Raw genomic sequence first — 14,193 nt, 5'->3', positions numbered from 1 at the left:
CCCTATCCAAAGAGTGAAAATCAATCACTATTGTCTATTTGAAATACACACGGCTCAATAGGCTTCAACGGTCGTGACGTCACTTCCCTCGTAATGACGCATAAAAAACCCTTTACGACAAAGTTCTAAACTATGGGAACCAATGGGGGACCCCAAAAAGAAATACTTCTCTAAACAGCTAAAAGGGGTATCAAGAGAGAAAAAACTTAAAAAATCTAACCCTTTTTTACTTTTATACATTTGATCACATGCCCTGTGAAAAAGTTTTAGCCAGCAGAAGAAAAAAAGTACCAATTTTCTTTGTTTAGAACCAACTCGGGTTGCGGGGGGATATGACATCAGCCTATTGAATCCTTTTGGGATTTATGGTTTTTAAAGGACTGCTTTGGGGTGGTAGGGGAAAAATTGGGAACAAATACTTACCTTGACAAAAAAAAAACCCCCACCCCTTTTTACACCCCAAAATCAACAAAAATTTCATAAATCTTTAAAATACTGACCCCGAAACCCAACACGTTGAAAAAAAAAAAACCTGTGACGACCAATTTTTCACTCGATTGTTTTCCCCTACTGTCCAATCATCGGGTTAAAAAGATTTGTCATTAAAAAAATAATGTAACACTTTTGTTTTTTTTTTTTACTTCCCCCTTTTTTTTTTTAAAAATAAAATTTTTTACAAGAATTTTTTTTACGACATGGAGATACCTTTTTTGTAAAGAGTTTTCCCCCCAAAACCACCTTCGTTTTTGCGGCCTTTATAATTCAATATCAAGGCATGACCCTTTTAAAACAACAGCCTTTAAATTGGGACCGGGGTTGAGTGGAACAATGATTTTAGGATACGTTGTCCCCAAATGATGTTTGCCCCCCTATTACCTCCCGGGTGTGCAAGAACTTTGCTCTGAACGACCCCCATCTTCAAAGGAAAGCAAACCATTTTAACCCTGTTCTTACCAAATATAGGAACATCGTCACATTTGTAACAAATGATACAATGAACATTTTTCATGTTCAGATTTCACAACTCTGTAAAGAACAAAATTTGGTGATAAATCTTTGAAATACTATTCATAAAAAACGTAATATTGTTTTGTAATGCTCGCTTTGCTGCACAACATTATGTATAGTATGTACTTATGCGGCGATGTGGTCTTGTGGTATGAGACTAGCTTTCGGATCGGAAGGTCCTGGGTTCGAGTCTCGCTCGGCGCATTGTTGAGTCCTTGAAAAAGGCTCTTTACTCACATTCTCTCACCATACTCAGGTGTAAAATGAGTACCTGGCCGTTAACAGCGTTTTCTCCGTCCGCTTTGAGCACGTTTAGTGGATATTGCGCTATATAAAAGCTAAAGTTTAAACCTCAAGTTTTACTAATTGCTTTTGAGTTTAAGTGTAAAAAAGTCAGATTTTGTGTTGGGTGGGTGTGACATTTCATCAAAAATCCTGAAAATGGTCGGGAAGGAGAGAGTTAAATCTGGGTGGGGTCTTTGACCTCCCATGGTGGGCAGGAGGTCACGCCGTTTCTTCTATCCCCTTATATCTGTTTTCCGAGTTGCTTTCCGTCTTTGTCTTGGAATGGGATTACTCAGTTTTGTCCTAGCCCTGGTCTGAGTCATTGACTGGAAGGAAAACTGTCAATTGTATAGTTATAGTTTTGGGAGGTATTAGTTTTTCCTTTGTAAATCATCTCTCCATGTTTTGGTTTTAAATAAATAAAAGGGTTTATAAACATTTGAGTGTTTTCCCCCTGGTGGGGACCTGTGCTTGTGTCTTGATGAGACTGTTAGGTGATCTCAAACTAAGTACACCGATAATTCTCTCTTGGAATCTCTTTCCCCAATGTGAACCCTTCCCCTTTGACTTACCTTTTCTTGTGTGCTGTAATTGTAAATCTACAACATTTTAAAACTATCTCATTTTCTTCCTTTTCGCAGGCGCTGAAATGACCTAAACGTGTTGCAAGCGCTGTAAAACCTTTTAAAAAACCAAAACAAAAAACCAATGGAGTTAAATTTCTACAAAATGTAGACAAAATGCTACAATATGTTTTATATAAAGTGTTCCATTAGTTCTAAATTTAATCATTTCCAGACTACCCGCTTATAGGTTAAAATGGGTGACTGGATTTTTAAAAGTGAGAGTTTACCTGAAACTTTTCAAATTGTAATCTTGCTCGAGTGCCGGCTTTTATCAGTCTTTTCAAAAGGGCAGAAAAAGTTTACAGCATATCGGACGCAATTCTTGAAATGAGAGGAATAGTAGCATAAAGTCGCTTCAACTATCAGGTAACTTCTTTAGGGGTAATGAAAGCGCGTCTGACCATTAATTATGAGGTCTGAGTTTCAATCTCCAGTCGAGAAATGCTGATTTTATAAAAGCTGGTTTTATTTGTTGGAATTTTTTTCTAGTTCTTTTCTCACTGTTCTATCTCGCATTTCATCAATTCACATCTTTCAGATTCTAAACTTGATTATGGTCAGTTAACCAGTTTACTGCTGTACGCTGGAAAAACTCGTATTGGCCAGAACACTCGTCCTTCAAATATCAATCGATTTAAATGACCCTCATCTTGGCAAAAACTCTCATACCTGATACTTCGTGAAGTCGAATAGCTAATTAAGACGAAATGCCGTTGTTGAATACATTGTCAATACCCGTTGATTCATTAAGACCCTAATTTGAGCACGGGACTTTTCGTATAGACTTTGATAAAGCCTTTTCTAGAACATATTCAAACGCGATTTATATTATTTAAATCCCAGTTTAAGACATATGGAACATTTACCCATTCCATACAGTGCAAGTTGCCTGTTACGCAAAAAATCTTTACTAGCTGCCTCCGCTGATTTCGTCATTGCCTTTAGCCATTACTTAAACCTGAGTCGAGTTTAGCAATATCTTTCATGTGGCTTGTCCAAGGAACAATCGCAATGACCAGTAGTTTTTGGAGATGGGCAGATAATCTTTTTTTTTAAACGTGAGCTTTCATATCGCACAATATCCACTAAACTCAAAGCGCTTTACAAAGTATCTTTGACCCAGGACCGTCCGATCCGAAAGCGAGTTTCATACCACAAGACTACATAGCCGCACCTTAGCATTGTATAGTAAGCTGCTGTCATGATCATGATCTGCAATTGATTCATTCATCTTGTCACTTACCAAGCTCACTTGACTTTACAAGTATTAAGTATATTGTACAGCATATAGTGGGAGAGAGAGAGAGAGAGAGAGAGAGAGAGAGAGAGAGAGAGAGAGAGAGAGGTTTAGAGGATACCCCATATTTTCTTATTTCATCCATCTAACTGCCTCCCTCTCAGCAAGAGATCATAGAAAGGACCTGGGCAAAACCAAATGGTCTTATTTAAGAACAAGAACAGAAAGCCACATACAAGGGACGCATGACATGAAGCAAAGTAGCACATAACATAAATGAATGATTTAGCATCCCTTCCCTCCCCCCACCCCCCCCCCCCCCCCCCCCCCCCTCCCAGACCCAGGAGATCAAAGTTATCCCGCCGTAAAGGGGATTTCCTTTTTATTATTTTCAATTAAATAATATACAAGGCAGTACATATTTATTTATTTTTATTCAATGCAGGACACTCGTGAAAACAACTAAAACTTTCAAAGAACATCAACAAATGAAATGAGGTTCTGTTTTTGTTTTATATATTTAAAAAAAATAGGAGTGTGCTTAAAACTTAAAATGTAAATCAATATAGCACTCAGTAAAGACATGTAATTTTGATGAAATGAATAGGCGCAATCAAACTATTGCACTTTTGTGTTTTGTGAACTGCTATGTGTAAGATTTAAAAAGAAATTCTGCGAGATTGGCACATCTTTTCTTGATTCTAGCTTGAAACTAAGTCGGGTATATTTTTTCTTTAGAAATTGACCAAAATTTACACTTATAAACTGATAGTTGAGATATTGATATTTATAAGCGCTTAAAGAAATAACATTTGAGCAATTTTCTCAACTTAATATGTAATTTTTAGTTACAAATAGCCAAGGTTGTGCTATTTTGTGTTATGAATTTTGTCTCAGACGATTTAGGATAAACCTCAGGGCTTACAAGTTGGCGTTTGCATTGCCCAATTTTGGCGTTTTTATTGTCTCTTTTGTGTGTGTGGGGGGGGGGGGGGGGGGCGTTCCTCACGGAAAAATTGAGTTTGGTATTTCGGCACATTTTCGCATTTTAAAAAATCACATAATTTCACCAATTCAACCGACAAAGTAACACTAGTTTAACATAATATATAAATGTTTATTCTTAAAGCTACAAGTCGAGGGTAAAATTACAATAAATCAAGATAATCAAGATGTTTATTCTTGGTAGCAAGATAAGAAAATAAATGTTTATCTACCCATTTTATTTATTAAGATCGCTTTTATGCTCATAGTAGCAGAAAATTTGATAACTGGAATTGATATTTTTATAATACCGTTTGGCATATTTCTGCGACATGTTTGTCATTATTTAGTAAAATTGCTCTGGCAACCCTTCACAACATGGTCTTCATGTAATGGTGTGGCTGTATTTCATCATCGATCAAAACTGTTATCAATCATAATATTATAGCCATCTTCATCGGTCGCCAGCCTTTTTTAAAGTCGCATCATCCATGAGTATGATATAGAGATTCTGATTGAAAAGTCCGAATATGGAACCAAGTTTACCTTTACAGTTCATGAAAATGCATCTACAGCACACACACACTAAAGTTATCTAATGTGACATTCTTGTTATTGTTTCTCTCGAATCCAAGGAAATCACGTGTGAACTAAGATTATATTTTTGTATCTTGATGTTTGCACAGGCCCTAAATCTGTACTACAATGTTAATATATACATAAAGGTTACACGTGAGCTAAAAAAAATATAACTGTGATGTTTTTGATATATTGTAGAGTTTTTGATTTCATACTCAAAACATTTTCACACACACACATAAAAATGAAATATAATCTATAATATAACTATACTCCCATCAGCATCAGTCAATTTTTGAATATTCAAATAAATGACAACGTGATATTACATGAAATAAGGCACATGGAGGAGGAACAAATCGATTTATATAAAAATAAATTATAATACGAGCTTCCTAATGTGTAGATAGGTTATTAGGCAAAAGGAGAAAAGTAGTATTTGAATTGATACTGATAAGATGATGAAAAGGCGTCCATCCAAACAAAGAGATAATTCTCCAAGAGAGATACATTTCTAAGGTAATAAATTCTTTGGTTCCAATTTACAAGCTCAAACAAAGAGTCATCAAGTCTTTTAAGTTACACTCAGCGATAAATGGTACACGATTTAGATTTCTAAATGCCACACAAAAAATGATATGCCTTCTTATTATGACAACTCTACACAGTTTATCATTTACACATGTAAAGAGAGCACATCTAATTCAATTCACGTGTGTTCAACATTGATCAAATTTGAGTATAGATACGTCCGTTTTAATAAAACTAGATTTAAACGGAAAAATAAATTAATCAAAATATTCATACTTAGTGAAAGACAAGGGTGCAATCGAACAAAACAATGGAGGTTTGGAACATTTACTACAGGTAGTTAAGAAACGTTCTAGTGATGACTAGATTCGACAATACTATTGAGTAATTAAATAGAGTGGGCAAAATACAGTACGTAACAAAATAATATTAAAGTGACACATTAGGGAGCAGACACTGGTGTAAGATAAAGATATGAAAAAGTGTTTTAAGTATTTTTCACCCTTGCTTTTTCTGGCAATATTTCAAACACACTTTTACTTTTTCAGATCTTCAAAATAATATTAGACGTCCAAGTACTAAATATTATGTGCTGGAACAGAATGGAAACCTTATACCGTATCATTTCGTTTCTTACTTGCCATGTTTCAGATAAATGCAGGGAAATTCAGCTTCAAAAAGTAGAGAAGAAACTTTTTCACATCATTTTGCATCAGATTATTGGTACTGTATATTATAGAGTCTGGAATTCTCTTCCGGCCTCGAGGCACATAGGGTATCCACCAGACATCTCCATTTTTTGTGGTCGGCTGTTTTTGCGGTGGCTGTTTTCCAGAACAGGCCTGCTTCCTTTACTTCTTTTTCCATGGTCCTTCGCCAAATTTCATTGAGTCTCCCTCGCTTTCTCTTCCCATCTACTGTCAAGTACAGGGCTGTGGTGGGGGAAGTGACCCCTTTTTCATTCTGTCCACATGACCCATCCAACGCAATCTGCTTATTAATTTTTTTTATTTATTTTTTGGCTTTCATTGCTAGGGCAGTCAGCTTTCTTCAATAGATCCCCCGTTTTTATTTTTGTAGGCCAAAAGATGTTATTATTTTGATCATTTCAAGACATTGTTCTATTTTACACAATAATCTAAATTGTGATGCTGGGACGTATAAACAAAAGCATGTATGATGTGAATATCCGCCCATATCACAAAATATCCGCTTTTGTTAATTCTTTGCTTTATTATATAGTCTAACGAAATCTCTAGTAAACAGGTAACACTTTGCAATAAATAAAACATTGATGTAAATCTAGAGTCATTATTCATTCTCATAGTTCTGTTAACACGGCATGAAGTCTTCAGCTTATCTCCTATCCTAAAATTCTCTGAAGGGTGTTTATGTATTTATTTATTTATAAGGTTGATATAATCAGTTGCAAAGTTGTTGTTTTATTTTCCACGACAGTCTTCGAGTCTACAAAGTAGTCCGACAGGTAACATTTTCCCCACGGGGTTCTTACATCGAGTTAAGTAGTCCGATAGGTAACATTTTCCCCGCGGGGATCTTACATCGAGTTAAGTAATCCGACAGGTAACATTTTCCCCGCGGGGTTCATACATCGAGTTAAGTAGTCCGATAGGTAACATTTTCCCAACGGGGTTCTTACATTGAGTTTACGATTTTAAAAACCTTTCTCTTTAGAATGGACTCTTTCTTTTTTTCTACAGAAAACATACACGGGTTTACCGAAAATCATTGCACGATGCCATTAATGTATAATTAATATAGCACGCACTGAACGCAGTGGTAGGAGGAAGAGAGGACGTCTAGAGGCTGCCAGGCAGTCCCAGGATGAACGGATTGTCTCATTATCGCTGGTCAGTAGTTTACTTATGTCATGAATTGTCAAACTATATTTTTAAAACGCCGTTTAACGAACGGGTATTAACTAATTATTATTAAATGTATACTGCCTTCAATTATCAAATATTATAAAAATACTTGTAAAATTCATAAAAATTCTACATATTTACAAATCATTCAAAACATATATTTATCTAAAAGATAGTAACGTAAAAGGAAGTTTGCGTTTTAACACACCTAGATGCAGTATCATTTCCTCTTATCACAAATGGGATACTTTGATTGTGTAAAACAGATATAGAAAATAAAATATAAATGCATACGGGCTAAATAAAATAATTTCACAATCACAACCTGACGAATGATTGATAAGACCGTAATTGATTAAATTATTTGAATTAATCACACGTGAAAATAACTTATAATTTTCTCTTTATCAATCAGGCTAATGGTCTAAAATATGATTCCCTTAATGGGTAGTTTGGAAACTGTTGTTTATTTTCCATCAATGTTAAATGAAGACACGGCAATACGTATGTTCTATTGTCTATAATTGTTGTCTATAATGATTTTCTTATAATATGGTGACCCGCGATTATTTTAGTGATCTAGTGATATTTAGTGATCTATGAATATCTACATGTGAATCAAACATCTACCGTGTAGAATGATGACCATCGTGATGATAATGATGATGATGGAAGAGGACGACGGCGGCGACGACGACGACGACGACGATGATGATGATGATGATGATGATGATGATGATGATGATGATGATGATGAGGATGATGATGATAATGATAAGATGCAAAATGTGATCAATCTTTAAGTGTATACGATTCTATTGATTATTGAATCATCTGAGGAAAGGAAATGAAGGGTCTTCAAACGGGACATATCAACTGAAAAGATATAACAATGACAACATAATTCAATAATCCACTCCATCTTTTCAAAATAATTTTACAATTCAGTACAATGTATATAAAGCAGTGTTATAATTCTATCTTGAGTCCATGTGATTGGTTTAATAATTGATGTCATTATGAGGCTTTTGATGGTAATATGTTCCAATTGATTTCTTTTTCGATAAGGTCAAAATCATTTCCTTGAAATCTTAGCGATTACGAAGGAAAAGTGTTCCTGGAAATATAACATTCTATAGGTGCCGTTTTGTTGGAATTTCTTTTTTTCCCCCTTGAAAATGATCTATCATTATGTGGATCAAATTGGTTTTTCTTATTACACACCATTGTCCAAACGCTGTTTATATTATTTTTCAAAAAAAAGCCAAAAAAAAAACAACATTTGTTTCTCCTTTTACATTATTGTTCAAAACTGTGAGTTTTATTTTAAAGTTTGATCCTACACATTAGTAATGTATAAGTCAGAAAACGATTTATAGACAAACATTGGACATGATTTTGATAACATGGTTCAATTCTAAAATGATATTAATATTGATCGTCTGATCTCAGAAGTCAATAATTTATATAATTGATGTTTATTACAGTTTAGTTTTCTTTTTATTGACAGAATTTCAAATTACGTTATCTAATCTAGAATTTATAGTCTTTCATTAATTTTCGGGAACAAACGCTTTTTATACATATGAATAAACATACATTTAAAATAGAACTTGTAATCTCTGCGAATTGACATCAGTTTTATAATCTATTTCTATTTAAACCAAATCACAAATCAGTACCAGGTATTATAGGCTGTTTATACGCGGGTGAAGAAGGGTAATCATCGGAAAACTTGTAATCCACAGGAACGTAAGTATAGTCATACTCGTCCTTGTACTGACTTGCATCAAAGTTATCGGACACCCAACTTTTTGGACGCATGTGGATATCATCTTGTGACCTCCATCTGTCCGACGAATTGAGGGGTCGCTGAGTTTGGTGCATATCAGGATGCCAGGATTGGTGTCCCCATGATGCTTGCTGCTGTTGCTGCCCCTTTAAGTTGGAGGAAGCGGATGAGACGTAGGGGGATGTGCCTGGAGATTGCCACGCCTTAATTTTGGGGTTGTAATCTCCATAGTTGGGCGTGTTTGTCAGCAAAGGTCCTGGAGCCGAGACAACGGAAGGAGATGAAGTCTTCTTCACAGGCGCCGGCACGGTCAAGAGCTTTTCAGCTAGAGTGAAAATAAAAAAATATAAAAAATAAAAAATAAAAAATATGATTTAATTCGTTGGAAGGTATTTCGACTCAAATTTAAATTAAAGTCAGAAATGCGGAGCAGAGACAAATACAACAAGATGGAAGATGTCGTGCTAGATAGAAGAGGGACATATCCCAAAGAATAACTACAAATAATACATCAGAGTCGAAAGAGACATTAATTTAGCTCTTTGTTTATCTGGTACTACATGAATTAAATCCTTGAATCTGATTTTACCCCATTTTGGCTACAGTAGCCTATGATAAGATTTGAGTCCTTTCTTATTTTTTCCGGCCAAAGCCTCAGCTATTGTCTCTAATCCTCTTCGTCTCAATCCGATAGTTTTATTAAATAACGTAATTATTGTCAAAATGATGACATAACACAATAAAAACTCATAATCATGACAAAATAACAAAGCGACGTCTAACAAACAGCTCATGATTACCTGACTAATTTAAAGATGATCTTGAATTTGTCGTCAGACTAAATGACAACCAGGACGTTATTTTAACAGGTCAATTCCATTTATTATCTTGTCCACAAACGAGGGGGACTTAAAATGAAATATTATAAATAATTCTTAAGGCAGCGCTTTGTCTTTTCTGCTATTATCCTAACTAGATTCAGTCAATTGCGAAGTTTCAATGCTAAAGTTAAATGCCCCTTCTAAGATTAAAAAAAAACATCGTCAAATTTTATCTATTCTATCTGCGGATATGCTTTATGGGACTAATCTATTAAAACGATAATATCAATTTTAACGAGAAAATGAGAATGCCTTCTCTGGGATTTGAACCTAATATCGCCTGGATTCAAAGGCAATTGGCTTGCCATGCCATCATATACACTCACCCAATCCAACCCTCCGTCTGATTATTAACCCTTCACCTCATATATAAATATACCAACCATGCATTACATCAGGGCTTACTCAAGTGTGAAGTACAGTATTCTAATTGCCATGTACTCGCGTGTGCGAGAGAGAGAGAGTGAGTGAGAGAGAGAGAGAGAGAGAGAGAGAGAGAGAGAGAGAGAGAGATGGAGAGAGGCACAAAGAGAGAGTAATCAGGTTGCAAGTTTGGAATAGATATGAAATCAATAAATGTGTTATAAATACTATAATAGATGATTGAGACATGAAAATATCGTAGGGTAAAAACACATTTCGATGTCTCACATGACATAAATATTAATAATAATAATAATAATAATAATAATAATAATAATAATAATAATTAATAATAATAATAATAATATAATAATAATAATAATAATAATAATAATAATATAATAATAATATAATAATAATAATAATAATAATAATAATAATAATAATAATAATAATAATAATAATAATAATAATAATAATAATAATAATAATAATAATAATAATAATAATAATAATAATTTACATATTTTAAGTGCAGTTATCCCGCTATATAAACCAGGCTCTGGGCGCGTAGTTGGATACGCTGATTTAAAAAATAAGTCGCATGTCTGCATTTCATCGTGTTTAATGGCTCTTCACAATGCTTCATTAATCTATTCTCTAAACATGCTACATGGAATTAAAGATCTGAAAAAGTGTGCATGAAACAGTAGCAGACAATGCGGAGACAGGAAGAGAGATCTGTGGTTCGATCCCGGCCTGCGTTTCTGGGAATTTTTTTTTGCTTCTTCTTCTTTTCCCTTTGCTTTATCTGGCAATATTTCATACAAACTTTTTCAGATCGTTATCTTACACCAGTGCCTGCTCTCTAATTTGTCACTTTTACGTGGAATAATCTTTCCATGAATTTCATACAGGAGATCTTTAGCTGCTAGGCGATTTTTTTCTACCTGCACTGTTATATTGTATCTACCGTTTGATTATTTTAATGACCCAAATAGTCTGACATAAGCAACGAATTCAGAAAAGGAAAATAAAGATAGAAATTGAATAAAGATTTACGAGACAAGCCATCTTGGCAATGGGCGCCAAAATAATAACACTTTATCCAGGGTCAAACCTATTATTAATAATGTGTGTATTAATTTTTTTAATGAACTAAACGAGAACTAATCTCGTGATATAGGGTAAACATTCTATTAGGATAATTGGTTTGTGATAAACTACTGATGACATCAATAATGCTAGACATGTACTTATTAACACTTGGCTCATAAAAGAAATGTTTTGAATTAATTTGCAACATTTGGCGATAAGTTAGCGTTATATTAATTTCGAAATGTTGAAAAGAGTAACCGTATATCTATACGTTTTCTGCCTATCGTTATACAGTATGAATGAGTCATCCATTAGAGCCACGAGGGCTTACTGAGCTCAAAGTTATTCCGATTTCTTTTGCAAGAATTGTTTGCCAACATTTCGATAGGACGTTGGCGACTGAAAAGTGAAGAGTACTTTCTATAAAATCCAACTAAGATTAAACAACACAACAACAAAAGAGAAAATCAGACTTTACACAGAGGTGAACAAAATCTGTTTGTGGTCAAGCCAAATGCACACAATTGGTTTCAATACTATCTATTGTTAATCACAACAATGTTTTGTTATCAGTGATAATTAAGTTGAGCAAAAAAAAACTCAAAAGTATAATGAAATGGATAATTCTATAGAATAGCTTTATTAATCTAGTATTAGCAACAAGATGCCTACTTTCCCGTAACGATTTGGATAATATTAAAGTATTAAAGCAGAAATCAACACATTTCGAAATCGTTTTTTTATAAGTGGGCCTATTCTAACATTTGTTTCAATTAACACTTGTGTACAATTTTGATATCCATTGCAATCTCACAGAAGGAAATATTACACCTCTAAATCAACAATGTATTAAGAACACAGATAACATCCTTGAAATGTATGAATAATTATGTTTTCACTTTCTTATCTACAATGAAACAAAAAGCTTTTGATAAATGAAATAGAATTTGTTGTGATTAAGGTGCAATGAATTATTCAGAGAAAATTGATCACATACAAACCTGTAGCTTTGTAAAACGCGTTGAGCAAGTTTGGTGGATATTACGATGTATAAAAGCTCAAAATTTTTTAGTTAGTGTTATAACAAATTTAAAGGCATGCTATAATCAGTATTGTCACTTGTCTTATACGAAACAAAAGATACTTTAACACTTCATATAGAGTTAAATCTCTAGCAAATAAAGAAAACAATATAGCATTTAATTAATGTATTATAGCTAATAACTCACCCACAGGATATTCTCCACCGCCACCCCATCCACGTGCTGTTCTGTTAAAGTTCTTTCCACGAACCATTGTCATGGTTGAATCAGTCTTTAGATTGCTGTGGAACAAGGGCGTCGCCACCTTGTTATACACTCTCGGCTTAGGCTGGGATTGGAGCTTCTTGGGCGCAGGATACTTGAGTATTTGGTTGAGCTTTTGATTTCTATCCATCTCATCAATGTGAGAAAAGGCGGCGTCCACATTGCCGCCATGTTGAATTGCCGCCTCCCAGGGAGTCTTTTCTTGCCGTATGGGTGTGTTCAGGGCGTTTTCAAGTTTCATATGCGGTCTTGCATATCTCGCGTTCTTTTCGTCGACTACATATTTTTCCACCCTCACCTTCCGCTTTTCGAACATCCGACCACCTTTCCCCCTGCTTGACTTGAGATCCTCCACGATGTTGAAGCATGTCGTCGGCGGGACATTTTTATGATCACACTTGTGTGACTTCAATCGGAGCCTCTCGAATTGTTCTTGAGTCAGCGCCATCTTGCGATCCGCGCTCGAGATTCGATTTTTCAGATTGGGAATCTTGAAGTAGAAGAGAGGCTTCGAGCCGCCGTCGTCAACGCTAAGCTCGCTATCCAGATCGTGTATATTCGCCACATCTCCTGCAGAAGACGACCACTCACTGTGCCCATCATGCACCCACTTTGTCGATTTACGTTTGCGTCTCATGAACATTTTGGCGCCGCGCGCTCGCCTGTTAGCCTGTGACGTCAGCGAGTTGGCGATGATCTTACATAACTTCATCTGCTCATTGATCGTTGGATAGTTCTTTCCCGGTGTGTCATAGAAGGCTGAATCTGAATAAAGGTTCTCTGTAAAGACACACGGGAATGAAGAGTGGAATGAGATTGGGACATAATTAAGATAACACCGCAATCACTGCCACGGGGGTCGATGACTCGGATGTATTGTCTACATAAAAAAATATGACATATCTTTATAATTTGAATGAATCCGATTATGTTAACCTCGATTAGTAATTAATTCTTCTTTATTTAAAGAAATGCAATGTCATAATTTGAATATATCACTATAATATGTTATGTTTTGGGTAGTATTGCAATAGTAAGCAATACTGGTTTCTGAATGCATAACTGGACAACGGCCAGAATTAATATTATTATTATTATTATTTGTAGATAAGATAGACAGGGAACATTTGTTTTTCATTGCGATTCATTAGATGTTGTTATGGCCTACGCACAATCAACCATTATACCTGGATATTGTATAGGGTTTGTATACGATAGAGAATAAAATAACACAATGCGCCCACATCTTTCACAAGGTATATATTTTTGAAAATATAATTTTCAAATTCCTCAAACAGGGCTCGACAGAGAGATAATGCATTTTCTCCTTATAAAAATTCGCTATTATATTTGGGATTGTAAAGAGTGGACTCCCCCCCCCCTCTCTCTCTCTCTCTCTCTCTATATATATATATATATATATATATATATATATATATATATATATACGTATATCATTATCTTCTCTCCTATTCTGTTCTTTCGTACACACGAAGATATTTATGTAATATATATATATATATATATATATATATATATATATATATATATATATATATATTATATATATATATATTATATATATATATATATATATATATGCCTAGAAGAAGCCA

General features: G+C 34.6%; 1 protein-coding gene across 5 annotated transcripts in view; it reads right to left on the bottom strand.

Moving 5' to 3' along the window:
* Positions 1–3,575: 3,575 nt before the first annotated feature.
* The window catches only part of LOC144973176 (uncharacterized), a 70,641-nt gene continuing 60,023 nt past the window's right edge, over positions 3,576–14,193 (bottom strand). For all 5 annotated transcript variants that reach the window (XM_078915300.1, XM_078915301.1, XM_078915302.1 and 2 more), the window contains 2 exons: positions 12,500–13,357; positions 3,576–9,253 (listed from right to left, as the gene is read on the bottom strand). In XM_078915300.1, coding sequence (XP_078771426.1) covers positions 8,805–9,253; positions 12,500–13,357 — 1,307 coding nt within the window. In that variant the 3' untranslated portion in view covers positions 3,576–8,804. The remainder of the gene's footprint in view (positions 9,254–12,499; positions 13,358–14,193) is intronic.

This window comes from Berghia stephanieae, chromosome 5 (assembly GCF_034508935.2).
Source record: "Berghia stephanieae isolate SIO BIC M18660-M18661 chromosome 5, UCSD_Bste_1.3, whole genome shotgun sequence".
In the NCBI taxonomy this organism is placed as follows: domain Eukaryota; kingdom Metazoa; phylum Mollusca; class Gastropoda; order Nudibranchia; family Aeolidiidae; genus Berghia; species Berghia stephanieae.
The sequence above is the reverse complement of the archived record's forward strand: the minus strand, read 5'-3'. Positions and strand labels throughout refer to the sequence as shown.